The sequence below is a fragment of the Heterocephalus glaber genome, unplaced genomic scaffold (assembly GCF_053883595.1).
Source record: "Heterocephalus glaber isolate CG9 unplaced genomic scaffold, H.glaber_assembly_v1.0 deba00001687, whole genome shotgun sequence".
Classification (NCBI taxonomy): Eukaryota; Metazoa; Chordata; class Mammalia; order Rodentia; family Bathyergidae; genus Heterocephalus; species Heterocephalus glaber.
In genome coordinates, this window is record NW_028258412.1 from 21517460 (window position 1) to 21532634 (window position 15175).

A 15175-nucleotide genomic window follows, 5' to 3' on the forward strand; every position below is an offset into this window, starting at 1 on the left:
TGGCTTGAAACAACCAATTTTCGGTATTTCTGGAGGTCAGAGTCTGAAATTAGTGTCACTGAGCTGAGATGAAGGCGACTGTGGAGCCAGGCTCCCTCTGGAGGCTCTAGGGGAGAATACACGTCCTGCCTTCAGCTGTACCTCCCACCCTTTTTATTTTGAGAGAGGATCTTGCTAAATTGCCCAGGCTGGGCTCAAATTTGCCATCCTCCTGCCTCAGCCTCCTGAGTAGCTGGGATTACAGGCAGGTGCTATAGTGCCCAGCCCCTTGCATTTCTTGGTTCGTAGCCCTTCCTTCCATCTGTAAAGCTGGCATCGGGGCATCTTGCTTCAGAGGGCACAGTGCCTTATTCTGATCAGATTGCCCTCTGCCTTCTCTTAGGAGAGCACTTGTCTTTAGGACATGAGTGTTTATAAGAGCAGTGCTTAAGGCCCACTTGGATTACCCAGGATCAGCTCCCCATTTCAAGATCCTTCATGTGCTCACAGGGCCAGGAGCCTTCCTCATGGGAGTACTGAAGAGAAAACAGAGAGTTATGAAACCGACAAGTTTCACCTTCATCTCTCATGGGGGGCACTAAAAATTTCAAGGCAGAAATGCTTCAAATGCAGGAATGATTTGTTGGATGTTATATTCTAGAAATAACTCCAAGGAGCCAGGCATGGTGGCGCACACCTATAATCCCAACACTCGAGAGGCTGAGGCAGGAGATCACTGTGAGTTCCAGGCCAGCCTCTGCTGCATAGTGAGATCAAGGCCAGCCTGGACTACACAGAGAGACTCTGTCTCAAAACACAACAACAAAACCCTAAACGCGATGTGTCCTGGACAGCTGGCACAGTAACTCAACTCATATTTACGGCTCTGAAATCTTCCATCAGCCCTTTTTACCCTAAATGCAACCCTTCCCTTCCCTGAGTGTGTGACTGCAGCGCAGGTGACGGCTGGGGCTGCAGCACCAGGGCCCCGCGGGCTCACAGACCTTCTCTTGTGGCTCCCACACCCCAGGGAGGAATCATGGGCATCGAGATCTACTGGGACTGCAACCTGGACGGGTGGTCCCATCACTGCCGCCCCAAGTACAGCTTCCGTCGCCTTGATGACAAGACCGCCAACGAGTCCTTGTACCCGGGCTACAACTTCAGGTAACAGCTCTCTGGGTCAGACTCGCTGAGCAGCTGGCCCAGGTAGGGCTGGGGGGCCCAGGCCTGTCTGAACCGCACCCCCGGGTGTCACAAACATCCGTTTGGCTTCCTGAGGGAACGAAACAAACGGTCTTGGTAAGAGAGAAACAAAACTTGGAAAAGAGAAAAGCACAAGGGAGGAAAAAACTCGCTCACAATTCCTGAGCCTTGAGATTATGGCAAGCGGGGCCCCGCGTCCCTCGTCCTACACCAGTTCTCTCCCGAGGCTCACGTGAGACCCTGTCACACGCTCTGGTATTCTGTCTTTCTTTTTTTAATACCAAGGGCACTTGGGCCAGGGATTTAGCTCAGTGGTTTCGCCGTCTGCTACGCAAGTGCAAGGACCCGGGTTCGATCCCCGGTACCAAAAAAAAGAAAAAAAAAGGGCACTTAACATACTCTGGGGCCATCACATTTGTGACCCTAGCATTCAGTACTGATGTACTAGTACTGATGATTACTGCAGTTTGGGGAGGGCCTTCTACATACCAGCTACGCAGCTACTCTAAATCTCCCTGCAACCCTGGACGGTAGCTATTAGTGCTCCTGGTTTAAGCTGGGAACAGTTCGATGATTTGCCCAAGACCCACAACTAAGAGTCCTAATTCCAACCCAGATCACCCTGACCCCAAAACATACTCTTCCCCTTTTATCTCAAGACTTTCTCACTTATTCCTCCTCCAAATTGAAAATTTGTATGCTGGGTGAGGTGGTGCATGCCTGTGATACTAGCACTCAGGAGGCTGAGACAGGAGGATCACTGTCTGGAGCCAGCCTGGACTACATAGCGAGACCCTGTCTCAACCTATGGTGATATCTTTATTTCTAAGATTTTGTATGTGGTTTTATTCAAAACCATGAACTTCATGGGCTGGGGATTTAGCTCAGTGGTTCTGCTGCCTGCCTTGCAAGCGCAAGGTCCTGAGTTCGATCCCCGACACCAAAAAAAAAAAAAAAGAAAGAAAAAAAAAAGCCATGAAGTTCTGTGCATTCTGCTCTGGCTGTATGGAGCCTCCTCCTCTTGTCTGCTCCCTATAGAATTCCGTCCACACTGGCCCATTATCTGAAGTAGCCGCCGTGCAGTTTCCCACCGTGGGTACTGGACCATCTATTGGCGGTGCATCTGCAGCAGGATTGAGCTCAGGCAAAGCCCTGCCTGTGAAAGGGTGGAAGCATTTCCCTGGAGGGAGAATGTATCCTGTAGTCCTTCCTGCTGGGATTGCGTGGCACTTGCCCACTGTAAGCAGGTCTGTAGTTTAATTCCTGAGCTTGGGATTTGCTCACTCTGCTGAAGAACCCACTTCCTTCTCCCTTGCAGTGAGGGTTCCCAAGGCCCCAGTCCCTCCTGCTGCTCAGAGGTAGATGTGGCTCGGGGACTCCCTGAGGGTCTCAGGACTGCCGTCCCTACTCCCCATGTAGTACCCGAAAAAGTGTCCTTTCTTGCTTGGAGTTCAGTACCATGAGTGTGAGTGTGAGTGTGTGTGTGTGTGTGTTGCTGGGAACCAAATCCGGGGCCTCATACATACAAGGCAAGGGCTCTACCACTGAGATGCACCCCCCACTATTTGTCTTCGGCTTCTCCATGCCTGTAGCACGACAGGGCCCTCCGTACAGCTCCCCCTCAGCTCACTTCGGGGTCACAAGCTGAGACGTCCCAGGTGCAGACCACATGGAATCAGTGCAGCCTTCTGCATACCCTCACTTAGAAACAGCACAGGGTTGAGCAGTGAGTGTTCCCTCTCATGACCAGGCTGCTGACTGGCAGCTGCAGTGCGATGCCACTGCCCAGCACCAAAAGACAGCATCTTGCTAGCCCAGGAAAATATCATAATTCAAAATCAGAAGTGTGACCCAGGTGTGATGGTGCACACCTGTAAACTCAGCTACTTGAGAGGCTGAGGCAGGAGGATCAAAAGTTCCAAGATAGCCTGGGCAACTTAGTGAGACCTTGTTTTGAATTAAATAAAAAGGGCTGGGGATGTAGCTCACAGTTTCCTCCGTTCAATCCCCACTACTGGAAAAAAGAAAAGAAAAAAATCCAAGTGTGGTTTCTACTGAACATATTTGGCTCGAACACCATTGGATTTTTTACTTTTGGGGTTTTTTTCTTTTGTTTGTTGTGATTTTTTTTGAGACAGGGTCTCACTAGGTAGTTTAGGCTGGCCTTGAACTCACTATGTGGATTCGGCTGGCCTTTAACTCACAATGATCCTCCTGCCTCAGCCTCCCAAGTGTGGGATTACAGGTATTCATCACCATATCCACCTAAAATGTTTAAGGACTGGCAATTCTGAATGTTGGCAAGGAGATGAACAACTGAAACTCTCCTGCATCCCTGGAGGATATGTAAAATGATACAGGCACATTAGGGAGCTGCTGAGAAGTTTCCTATAAAATCAAATACACATCTACCCCATAATCCAAAAACCCCACAATTCCGCCTTAGGTATTTACCCAAGAAAAATGAAAATACATGACCACACAAAGACTCCAGTGCCAATATTCATAGAAGTCTTATTCCGAACAGCTGAAGGGCTGGGGATTTAGCTCAGTGGTTTCACTGTCTGCTGCACAAGCTCAAGGACCCGAGTTCGATCCCGGGTACCAAAAAAAACCAAAAAACAAAACAGCTGAAAACCAGAAACAACCCAAATGTCCATCAACCGGTGAACAGAGAAAGTCTGGTACATTTACACAGGAAAAGACTCCTTGGTATAAATAAAAAGGAACAAACTATGGACACAGCCACGACATAGATGAGCCAGTCCCTGGGACATCAGGCAGCGGGAAGGATGAGTCCAGACTACTTGGAGTCGTTCAGATGAAGTTTGAGAACAGCCAGAGCTGGTCGTCTACAGTGAAGGAGGCAGAACAGAGGCAGCTGGGCTGGGTGGGTGGCAAGGAGCTAAGCAGAAAGGAGTGTGAAAGAGGGCTGTGGGGTGATGGGATGCTCTGAGCTCAGGAGATTTGGGTTATATGGGGGAGTTATTTGTCAAAACTCACTTAGAACTGGTACGCTTTAATACATGTAAATTATACTTCAATAGAACAAACAGACAGATTCAACTAGGCTATTTCCGATACGTGCTGTGAAGAAAATCCAGCAAGATGGCATGATAGGGAAGGCCTCTCCAGGCAGGGAGAAGGACCCCAACAGCATCACTCCCTCTCCTAAGGGTGGTGCTTTCCAAGTTAAGAACATAGCTGGGTGCAGTGGTACACTGTAATCCAAGCACTCAAGAGGCTGAGGCAGATGGATCTCTACATGTTCAAGGGAACTGGGGCTCCACAGCGAGTTCAAGGCCAGCCTGCACTACATAGTGAAACATGTCTCAAAAAGATGAAGGGGAAAAAAAAAAAGGAGAAGAAGAAAACCACAGACAGGAGCCCTGGGAAGCAATTTGGAAAGCATTTTAGTATTTATGGTCTAGACCGATGGTCCACATCACGTGGGGACCTAGGAATGCACATTCTGGGGCCCTTGGATGGACCGAGTTGGACAGTCTCAGGGTGGGGCCCAGGCATCTGTGTTTTCACAGCCTCCGGGGGACCTGCTGCTCACTCAGTGACAGCCACTGATCTGGACTCTTGAGCCTCATATCGTGGGTCTCGCCTGTGAGCTTGGCCTGATGCAGCACTGAAGGAAAATCTGCACTTAGCAAGGTCCCTGGGGAGTCAGAGCTCTGGTCAGGGCTGTATCGTCTGGTGGCCCAATGAGCTTCCTCCCGGCTGTTTCACCTGACTGCATGTTGTCCTACATTTAGGCTGCGAGCTTCCTAGCCCTCTTGCTGGCCTCGTCACTGACATTTTTTTTTTTTTTTGAGACAGGGTCTTGCTATACAATTAGACTGGCCTGGAACTCACGCTGATCCTCCTGCTTCAGCCTCCCAAATGCTAGGATTACAGGCACACACCACCATGCCCTGCTTCTCACTGACTTCTGGAGCAGTTGGCTGAAGTAGTCAGGTTTCTTTTACATTTTACTCAAAGCAGCATTAAAACAGCAAGCAACCCTTGAAACAGAGTTTTTAATTTTCACTGACTTGTTTAGGCCTGCACAATGCTTTAAATTTTGAGACATTTGCTGGGTGTGGTGATGCATGCTGGTAATCCCAGCACTGCAGAGGCTGAGGCAGGAGGATTGCCAAGAGTTCGAGGCCAGCCTGGGCTACATAATGAGTTCAAGGCCAGCCTGAATTACATAGTGAGACTCTGTCTTAAAAAGAAAAAAAGAAAAAAAAAACAAGCAAGCACAGTTAGGACAGATTGCTGAGGTACACCCATCCCCACCCCAACCCCATAACTGGTATCTAAAATTCATCCATCCTTCCCCTACTCCTTTACTTTGTTCTAGAGTCCAAACCTATTTATCCTTCTTAAATAATCACATTGCTTAAAGTTTTTTTAAAAAATCCCTTTGCTTATTATAAATCTCCATTGGTTAAACTTCTGTTCCTTTTCATCTTCACATGTTCACAGTGGGGCTGTAATCTGTATGTCTCACTGCTGGGTGGCTTGAAGAGCTGGCAGTACACGCGTGACTGACCATGCCTCCTGTACTGCCAGCTGTGCCAGCCACCCAATGGGACAGTCACATGTGTACCCTCAGTGGTTCAGGCCGGAGGGAAGATGTTAAACTGAAAGCCAGTCTCCCACCACTGTGATGACGGAAGTGGAGGAGGCGACACGGGGACGCTCTCTGGTCCTAGTGGGCAGAGAGTAATTGGGTTGTGTTTCACCCTCTGCCAATCACAGCTGACCTAGAAGGGAGACAAGGAGACAGGCTTGGCTACTGGCTTGGTTTTCCTTTCCATAAAGTGTCAGCACTTTCAAAGAGAGGGAGGTAAATATGGATCCTTTTCCTCCTGCAGATATGCCAAGTACTACAGGGAAAATAATGTTGAAAAACGAACTCTGATAAAAGTCTTCGGGATACGTTTTGACATCCTGGTTTTTGGCACGGTGAGTCTCACTTTCCAGCCCGGGCTCCTCTGCTCGATGGCTGGGCCCTGATTATTGTTGCAGGGACTCCAAGTGCGTCCTTTGGGTCACAGTTGTAGATGGTCATAGTCCCTGGGATCTTGTCCAGAAACGAGCCATCCGGAGAGGATGCAGATTGGGGAAAAATTCTAATATTCCAGCTTTTAAAATGTTCTAGAGGAGAGAGAGAGAGAGAGAGAGAGAGAGAGAGAGAGAGAGAGAGAGAGAGAGAAAAGAAAGGAAATCCCTCTTCAAAATAGCTTGTAGGTCACAGAATCCAACTCAAATTGACTTGGGAAAAACGTTTTTGTTGGGCCAGGGATTTAGCTCAGTGGTTCCGCTGCCTGCCTTGCAAGCACAAGGACCCGAGTTCAATCCCCAGTACCAAAAAAAAAAAAAGGTTTTGTTGTTGTTGTTGACATAATTGAAAAGTTCAGGGATAACTTCAGATTTCAGGCATGGCTGGATCCAGGCGTTTCCAGCCTCATCCAGGATCTGCCCCTCTGTCTCACATCTGTTCCCCTGCCTGGGCCCTGTTCTCAGGTGGCCACCTCGGCCTGGTGGGATCAGGCAGCCCCTGACACCTGACCACTTTAGCAGCCTCAGTGACAAGAGGATCCTGTGTGTCAGAAGTTTCAGCAGAGGCTCAGGCAGAACCCTCGGCTGTGGCAGCTCAGTGGTGCCAGGTGCCGCCTGGTGCATCAGTCACTGCGACCAGGTCACACCATAGGCCCCATGGCTGGTAGTGGGCCAGCCCGGACCCCTGAACCACAGAACTGTCCCCAGGAGGAGGAGGAAGGGCAGGGTGCCCACGGGACCCCGTTCAACAGCACAGGACTTAGGTAACATTGTTCCTGCAGCACACACACTAATGAGATGTAGCCAAGGGGCTTGAAAGCCACAGAGAGTCGAGGGATTCATGCAGGGCTCTCTCCCTTGGCTCCCAGCACCCTCACACCACTTCCGGGCAAGGCCGCCAGAAACCCTCACCTTGATGGAAAACAGCCATCCTTCAGTGGTTCCCCACTTAACGTGCTTCTTTGTTTAGAATGTCCAAGGGAGCTCGGTGCGCTGGTGCATGCCTATAATCTCAGCACTCAGGAGGCTGAGGCAGGAGGATTGCTGCAAGTTCAAGGACAGCCTGGGCTATAGAATGAGTTCAAGGCCAGCCTGAACTACATAGCAAGACACTGTCTCCAAAAAAAAAAAAATCTAAAGAAAGAAGGAAGGAAGGAAGGAAGGAAAGTAAGTTAGTTCATAGGCCCAGACACAGCCTGGATGGCAGAAACAGGACAAGAGGGTCACACCGAGAGTCCCATGGTCTCCGCAGTGGTGAGCACCAGGCTTGCTTCATGCCAGGACCGACAACCGGATGTTAGAACAAAAGAGCGGGGCTCTGAATTCAACTTGGTAACTTATTCTGCTCTGCTTCCAGGGAGGAAAATTTGACATTATCAATTTGATTGTGTACATTGGATCTACCCTTTCCTACTTCGGTTTGGTAAGAGATTCCCTTTCCCATGCTTTAAGAAAGTGATATGGAAAGCCAGGAATGGTGATCCACACCTGTGATCCCAGCACTCTGGGAGGCTGAGGCAGAAGGCCACTGAAAGCTCGAGGCTAGCCTAGGAACTTGGTAAGACCCTGTCTCAAAAAAAAAAAAAAAAGGACTGGGGGCATAGCTCAGAGGTAGAGTGCCCTAGGTTTAATCCCTAGTCCCACGAAAAAAAAACAAACCCAAAAGTATATATCTATATATATTCAAAAAGAACTTTCACTACCACTCGCTGGTCTGGGTTTCCCCAGGCCACCGTGTTCATCGACTTTCTCATCAACACCTACTCGAGCGCCCTCTGCCGGTCGCACATCTACCCCCGCTGCACGTGCTGCGAGCCCTGTGCAGCCAATGAGTACTACTATCAGAAGAAGTGCGAGGCCGTTGTGGAGCCCAAGCGGGTAAGGCGCTGAGCCGGCCCTGGACACCCCCAGACCCGGTCAGACGGCAGAGGGATGTGTACAGATCGGGCCCAGGGCACGGGACGAGCTCCGGAGCACCCAGTTATTGATGAAGCCGGCACAGCCAGAAAGGAAAAACCAGTGTAATGACATTGGAGTGCTTCGCAGTGACTGAACTGGTCGTGCTGTTGTCTGATATTTCCACTCGGTCCTCCCCAGGAAGCCTCGGGCGAGTTCTCGAGCAGCACGGGTGTCCAGATGTTCACTGCAGTGTTGTTGGTTAGATTACTAATTCATAAATGATTACCAACAGGGAAAAACAGCATGCACCCAGATTTCCTCTCGGTGAATGTTGAAACTATGATAAACCCAGAGCAGGGAACACCAGGAACCCATCTCAAAGAATGAGGCAGATAGCAATAAAAACAAACATTTCTATAGCATTTCTGAGTGCTTTGTCTATATTAACTCATTTACTCTTCAAAACAGCCCTTCAGATAAGCGTGATGGCACATGCCTGTGATCCCAGCACTCGGGAGGCTGAGGCAGGAGGATCCTCACAAGTTCAAGAGACCCTGTCTCAAAATAGGCATTACTATTGTCCTGTTTGTCTATAAGAAAATCAAGGCACAGGAAAGATATTTGCTCAAAGTCATACAGTAGTGAGTGGTAGAGCTGAAATCTCAATTCAGGCAGACTGGGCTCAGAATCCATGTTCACAGCTGCTAAGATATACGTGCTGGCATGGGCAGCTATCGAAGATATATTTTTGAGAGGGAAGAAAAGCAAATAGAAGAACAATTATGTATGGCATTTGTTCAAAAATAGACCCATAAACTAATACTATATATTCACTACATGTTATCACACATGGGGCCAGGAATTTAGCTCAGTGGTTTCGCCGCCTGCTGCGCAAGCGCAAGGACCCGAGTTCGATCCCCAGTACAAAAAAAAAAAGTTTACTTACACACACGCGCGGGTGTGCATATGTATACACAAAAGTGGGGTCAGTGGTTGTAGTCACAGGGAACTTGAGCCTTATCTCTATGTTTCGATTTGATGAATTTGGCCTTTATCAAACAGGTCTGCTACACTCAACTCCACGCTGTCACCCAAGGAGAAATCTCTGGTCCCTAAAAATAGAGAGGGCGCCCTTGTCTTTCCTTCATGCAAGGACATTCCTGCCCTCCTCCAGTGGCTGAATGCACAAGTCATTGTGCACTGTCTGCATGTTCACAACTGAAGTAAAAGTTCACCTTTGCAACTAAAACTAATTATCGTTTTATGGCCCAAGGTGGGGTGAAATTCAGCCAACATATGACAGTTTAGCTGCAATACCATAGCTCTTTGGGATACTGAACCAGAAGTACCTGAAATAGAGAGAAAACACAAAGGAAAGTTTCCCAGAGCTCAGGGACCCACAGACTTGAGGCGGTGGCTGTGTCCCCTGAGGCGATAGCTCACGGTACTTGGGGTTCCCCTTCCGGTTTACTCTCAGACTCAGAAACCTCAGGATTTGGGGTAGTTTGTTCAACAGTGTGTCGCCCAGTAAATGGGAACAGCAGTTGTCATTGCTTAGATAGGCAATGCTTGTTAATTCTGTACAAAAACAGATGAGCTTTTTCATTTCCTTTCACCAGACATTAAAGTACGTGTCCTTTGTGGATGAACCTCACATTCGGATGGTGGACCAGCAGCTACTCGGGAAAAGCCTGCAAGATGTCAAGGGCCAAAAAATCCCAGTAAGTTAAAATATTTAGTCTTATTTATTTATTTATTTTGGTACCGGGGATCGAACTCAGGTCCTTGCGCTTGCGCAGCAGGCGGCGAAACCACTGAGCTAAATCCCCAGCCACCACTGATGAATTTTAATAAAGCAAACATACTCATGTAACTGGCACCCAGATTTAAAAATGGAATGTCCTGGGCTGAGGGGGGCTTGGTAGAGCTCTTGTCTGCTATCCACAAAGCCCTGGGATCAATGCCAGCTCTTCCGGAAAAAAAAAAAAAAGAGAGAGACTATTCCTAGCAGAAGTCCCTCTCATGTCCCAGTCTAGTTGCTACCCTTCTTTAAAAGTAGTCATCATGCTGTATCCAAGATTAGTTTTACTTTTTCTAGAATTTTATGAAAACTAAATATGCTTAAATTCTCAGTATATACTTATTGGAATAGCTGGCTCTTTTCACTCAGTATTGTTTTTGTGAGTTATCCATGACATCATGTATTACAAAAGTTCATTGTCACTATCTGTATTATTTCTAGCTTATTTATCCATTCTACTGTCAGTGAACGTTTGTGCAGTTTCTAGTTCGAGGCTAATACCAGTGATGCTGAGATGTAAACATCTGGCATCTGTTGGGTGATCAATCACCTCAGGGTGGAAGTGCTGAGTCCTGAAACGGGTATATGTTCCAACCAACAGTGCTCCAAGTGCTGGTCCTCATTCACACTCTCCCTAGCTGTGATAGCTTCCTTTTTGTGGCTGACTAATATTCCATGACGGGGATAGATCATACAGTGGACCCTTGACTTATAAATTCAGTTCATTCCTAAGGGCTGGTTATAACTCAGGTTGGTCAAGTGAAGGCTCAGGTTCCTCTACACAGCCTTCAAAGTCTCTCTCCTGTACACAGGGAGATCTCAGTGTCCTTAGAGAGACATTGGCCCAGGATTTCTCAGTGAATCCACACAGGAAAGGATGCTGTAATGCTTCTTCCAGAGCTCTGTAAGGGTTAAATCTGTATCTGAGACCATCTGGAATCACAAGTGGCCATAACTCAAGACTTTGATCATAAGTTAAAACTCAAATTCCAGTCATAACCCAAGTTGTTCGTATGTCGGGCTGATCGTAACTTAAGGGTCCACTATACTTTGTTTACTCATGCATCAGTTGATGAATATGTGGGTCTTTTCCACCTTTCATCTATTATCAATGGTGGGGTTGTGAACATTCATACGAAAGAACTCAATTTCTTTTTCTTTTTTTTGGTACCGGGCTTTGAACTCAGGACCTTGTGCTTTCAAGGCAGGTGCTGGAGCCACTGAGCTAAATCCCTGGCCCAAGAATTCAGTTTCTTTTCTTTCTTTTTGTTTTTTTTTGAGAAAGTAGTAAGGATTTTTATTGTCAAAACAAGAAAAAGAAGACACAAATAAATTAATTGTGACAATTTTAGACTCCAGGGCTTCTCTATGGAAGATCAGTTCCTTATGTAAACAAAATGCTACCTAAAACAAAAAACAGCACAGGTTGGGGATGTAACTCAGTGGCACCGTGCCTTCCTCACAAGTGCAAGGTCCTGAGTTCCATCCCCGGTACAGCAAAAAGAAAAAAGAAAAGCAATATCTGAGACAGTAGAGCTCAGTTTCTAATGTACTCAACTCAGGTCTTATTTGTCTAGTGAATGAGGTATATATCACAAAGAACAGATGTGGCAATGAAATTATGGCCACCTCCCTTGGAATATAACAAACAGACATGGCAGCAGAGAACAAATATTTACTATCCGCTGTGTCCTGGCCACTGGCCTGGGCACTAGGGATCCAGCAGTAAACAAAGCAGATGGAGCCGGATGTGACCTCATTATACCTGGCTGGTGGTGCATACCTGTAATCCTAGCACTCGGGAGGCTGAGGCAGGAGGATTGCCTCCAGTTGGAGGCCAGCTTGGGCTGCATAATGAATTCAAAGCCATACTACATAACGAGACCCTGTCTAAAAAAAAAAAAGCAGAGCAGGCCCTGGCTTCCTCCAGAAGAAGAGTCGTCAGAGAGTGACCATACACAGATCTGGCAGGTCGTTCAGGGCGCTGAGCCCTCTAGAGAAGGGAGGGTGCCCTGGTGTGGAGGGAGCTGTGAGCGAGGGAGGAGGAGGCCGGGGCAGGAGGTGACGTCCGAATGCAAGCCTGGCTTTTCCAAATTTCATTTTCCAAATCTGTAAAATGGAGACAAGGACATCGGAGCCAAGGTTCTGCAAAGGCTTAAGGGGCTTAAATACAAGCCAATAGTTGCCGTCATCACTAGAACATTAAGTGCTGCTTTAAAAGCTAAGGAAATGAAAGCCCGGAACCCAGGGCTTGTCACTGCTGATGGCTTTGCATGTGTTTTCAGAGGCCCCCGATGGACTTCACACACCTGGCCAAGCTGCCCTGGCCTCTCCCGGATCCAGCCCCAGCCCCTGGACACCCAGAGGAGATGCAGCCGCTTCGGGGGGCGGGGACCCCTGGGTGTGGGGACAGCCCAGGCTGGTGCCACTGTGGAAACTGCCTCGCCTCCCGACTCCCCAAGCACCACAAGTGCCTGGAGGAGCTGTGCTGCCGGCGCGGGCCAGGGCCCTGCATCACCACCTCTGAGCTCTTCGGGAGCCTGGTGCTGTCCCGCCCTGCCCTGCAGCAGCTGCTGCTCTACCAGGAGCCCTTGCTGGCGCTGGACGAGGAGGCCACCAACAGCCGGCTGCGACACTGCGCCTACCGGTGCTATGCCGCCTGGCGCTTTGGCTCCCGGGACGCAGCCGACTTCGGCATCCTGCCCAGCTGCTGCCGCTGGCGGATCCGCAGGGAGTTCCCCAAGAGCCAGGGCCAGTACAGTGGCTTCCGGCGGCCCTACTAACTGTGTGGGACCGAGGCAGCCACCTGAGGGTCCCCACTGCGCGCATCTGAGCTTCACTGCTCAGACAGGGACCACGCCCAGCCCAAGGGCAATTCGCCATCCTCTCCTACAGCTTGGCAGTGTCCGGGCCAGAGTGACTCATGGCAGCCACCACCAGCCCACCTGGCAGACCCTCTGCAGGGATGGGGCCAAGGGATGCAGATTTCAGTCTCAGTCCTGTCCCTAGGAGGCCCTGCGACCCTCGGTCGTCATTGTCTACACCTCTGTCTCCTCACTGCCCGTGCCCCGGCCCAGAGCCTTCATGAGGACCGATGACAGGGTCTGGATCTTGTCAGTGCCAGAGCTTCGAGATCCGGCGTCTCACCTCGAGCTCGGGGAGGAGAGGACGTCCGTCCTGGAACAGGGACTGCCTAGAGGTGTGGACGGCCACAGGTGGCCATGGACCTGACACTTGTCCCTCAGGACCCGAGTATGGGCCACTCTGGTGGCTTTATCCAGTAGTGGAAGTGACACAGTGTCGCCTCGGGTCTCGGACTCGAGAGGCTGGAACTCCCCCTTCCTGCCCCTTGGCGCTCTTGCTGAGGGGAAGCAGGGCCTGGTAAGAGTCACCATCATCCTGAGGTGGATGCTGCCAGCCTGGCTCTTATGCCGCCCAGGCCTGTCACCACCCCTGGGCCACTTTGGGTGGTGCCCCGAGTGACAACTGCCCGGTCAACCTGGACAGCAGGGTAGCTGTCTCGGGTCGCTGGGTTCTGGGGCAGACAACAAGCTCACCCATGGGGACTCAGAGAGGGACCTAGAGACCCCTCAGGAGCTTAGCTCTCCACTAGACAGCTCTGAGGGGCTGCAGACCCAGTCAGGTGACCCACAAAGGAGCCCCGGAAGCCAGCAAGCCTGACTTCGGCTCACTCAGTACCTTCCCACCCTCCATGCGGGCCCAGGGCCCCTCTGTGCCTTTACCTCGATTTGGCCTGCGGCCCGGTCCCAGTGGTCCCACCTGAAGCTGAGTATAGAACAACCGCACCCCAGCCTCCCTGTCCCTGTGCGCCAGGCGCTAGGAACATGGACTCGACGGGGCCTGGGTGTGGGCCCTAACTCAGAATTTCTCTTCATGCCTTTGTCACTAGAGTTGGCTCTTTCTAAACAACAGTCATTTGGGGGGCCAGGGATTTAGCTCAGTGGTTCTGCCCCCTGCCTCGCAAGTGCAAGGTCCTGAGTTCAATCCCCGGTACCAAATAAAAAACCAACCATTTCAAAGAATAAACAGAGACAACAATGAATAATACTGCATACTGTGACTGACGATGTGGGAGTTGTAAAATATTTCCTCCAAGACTTATTTGCTACAGTACTAGGGTTGAACTCAGGGGCTGCTACAGGCTGGCTGAGCACCCTACCACTGAGCTACATCCTTATTTTTTACATCGAGACAGGGTTTCACTAAGTTCCCTAGGCTGGCCTTAAACCTCATAATCTTTCTGCTTCAGCCTACTGAGTAGCAGGATTATAAGCATGCACCCTGGTGCTTAGTTTGATAACTTTACCACTTTAATAATTGTTGCAAACAAGCAGCTTTCTACTGTATTAATGTAAAATAATTTTGGGTTTTTTTGGGGTTTTTGTTTTTTTGGTACGGGAGATCGAACTCGGGACCTTGCACTTTTGAGGCAGGCGCTGGAACCACTGAACTAAATCCCCAGCTCTTGTAAAATAATTTTTAAAGCATGAATAAAACCCTTTTGTTTCTTTCTTTCTTTTCTTTTTTTTTTTTTTGAGACAGGGATGTAGCCCAGGCTGGCCTTGAACTCATGGCCATCCTCCTGCCTCAGCCTCCCGAGTGCTGAGATTACAGGCATGCGCCACTGCACCCAGCAAACCCTTCTCTTTTAGACCTAGGGTTTTATCTGGCTTTACACTCAGGAATCAGGTTAACTGTGCCAGTCTGAATTTTCATTTTTTACTACTTTTTCAGAGATATTTTCCCCAAAGTGGACGATGTATGACTTCTTCAGTATTGTAATTTTTTACCCTGAGGATTCTGTGTAACAGCTACAGGTCTGGGTTCTGATGGTCTCTGAGCCTCTGGACCCTTATTTTTGGTACCTTACTGCCTGTGTGTTCCTGTCGCCTTGTCAAGCCCCCAGGCGGAGTCAGAACTGGGAAGAGCAAGTCATCACTGGCTCCTCCGCCGCTTCCCTACCCACGAGGCCCTGGGCAGAGGTGACGCCCGCCCTTCCTTCAGTAACAGGGATCTATCTGTGTTCTTGCTTTCATCTTGTGGGATCCGCTTTCTCGAGTCCTCCTGTTATGGTAGCCGCAGAATTCCCCGTCCCCACTATGTCAAAAGGGAAGCCGCTTTCCTGCTGGCCACCAGCTGATGTCATGGAGAACCCGTCATGGACTTTTGTTTCTCTCTCTAAATGGAACTGTCTTTTAAATCCTTCCTGAC

The 15175-nt window shown here is 49.5% G+C and overlaps 1 protein-coding gene across 9 annotated transcripts in view; it reads left to right on the forward strand.

Moving 5' to 3' along the window:
- Positions 1–15175, forward strand: part of P2rx7 (purinergic receptor P2X 7) — a 42458-nt gene that overhangs the window by 23917 nt on the left and 3366 nt on the right. For 4 of the 9 annotated variants that reach the window (XR_015446223.1, XR_015446225.1, XR_015446226.1 and 1 more), the window contains exons 8-13: positions 1010–1146; positions 6057–6147; positions 7601–7666; positions 7972–8121; positions 9762–9863; positions 12229–13324. Coding sequence is in view for 4 of the 9 variants with exons in the window: in XM_004843831.4 (XP_004843888.2) it covers positions 1010–1146; positions 6057–6147; positions 7601–7666; positions 7972–8121; positions 9762–9863; positions 12229–12726 (1044 nt within the window). In the remaining 5 variants the exon portion in view is untranslated. Of the gene's footprint in view, positions 1–1009; positions 1147–6056; positions 6148–7600; positions 7667–7971; positions 8122–9761; positions 9864–12228; positions 14477–14698; positions 14947–15175 lie in introns of those variants that run through there. The other 5 variants (XR_015446224.1, XM_004843831.4, XM_021257502.2 and 2 more) reach the window with 5 other exon arrangements.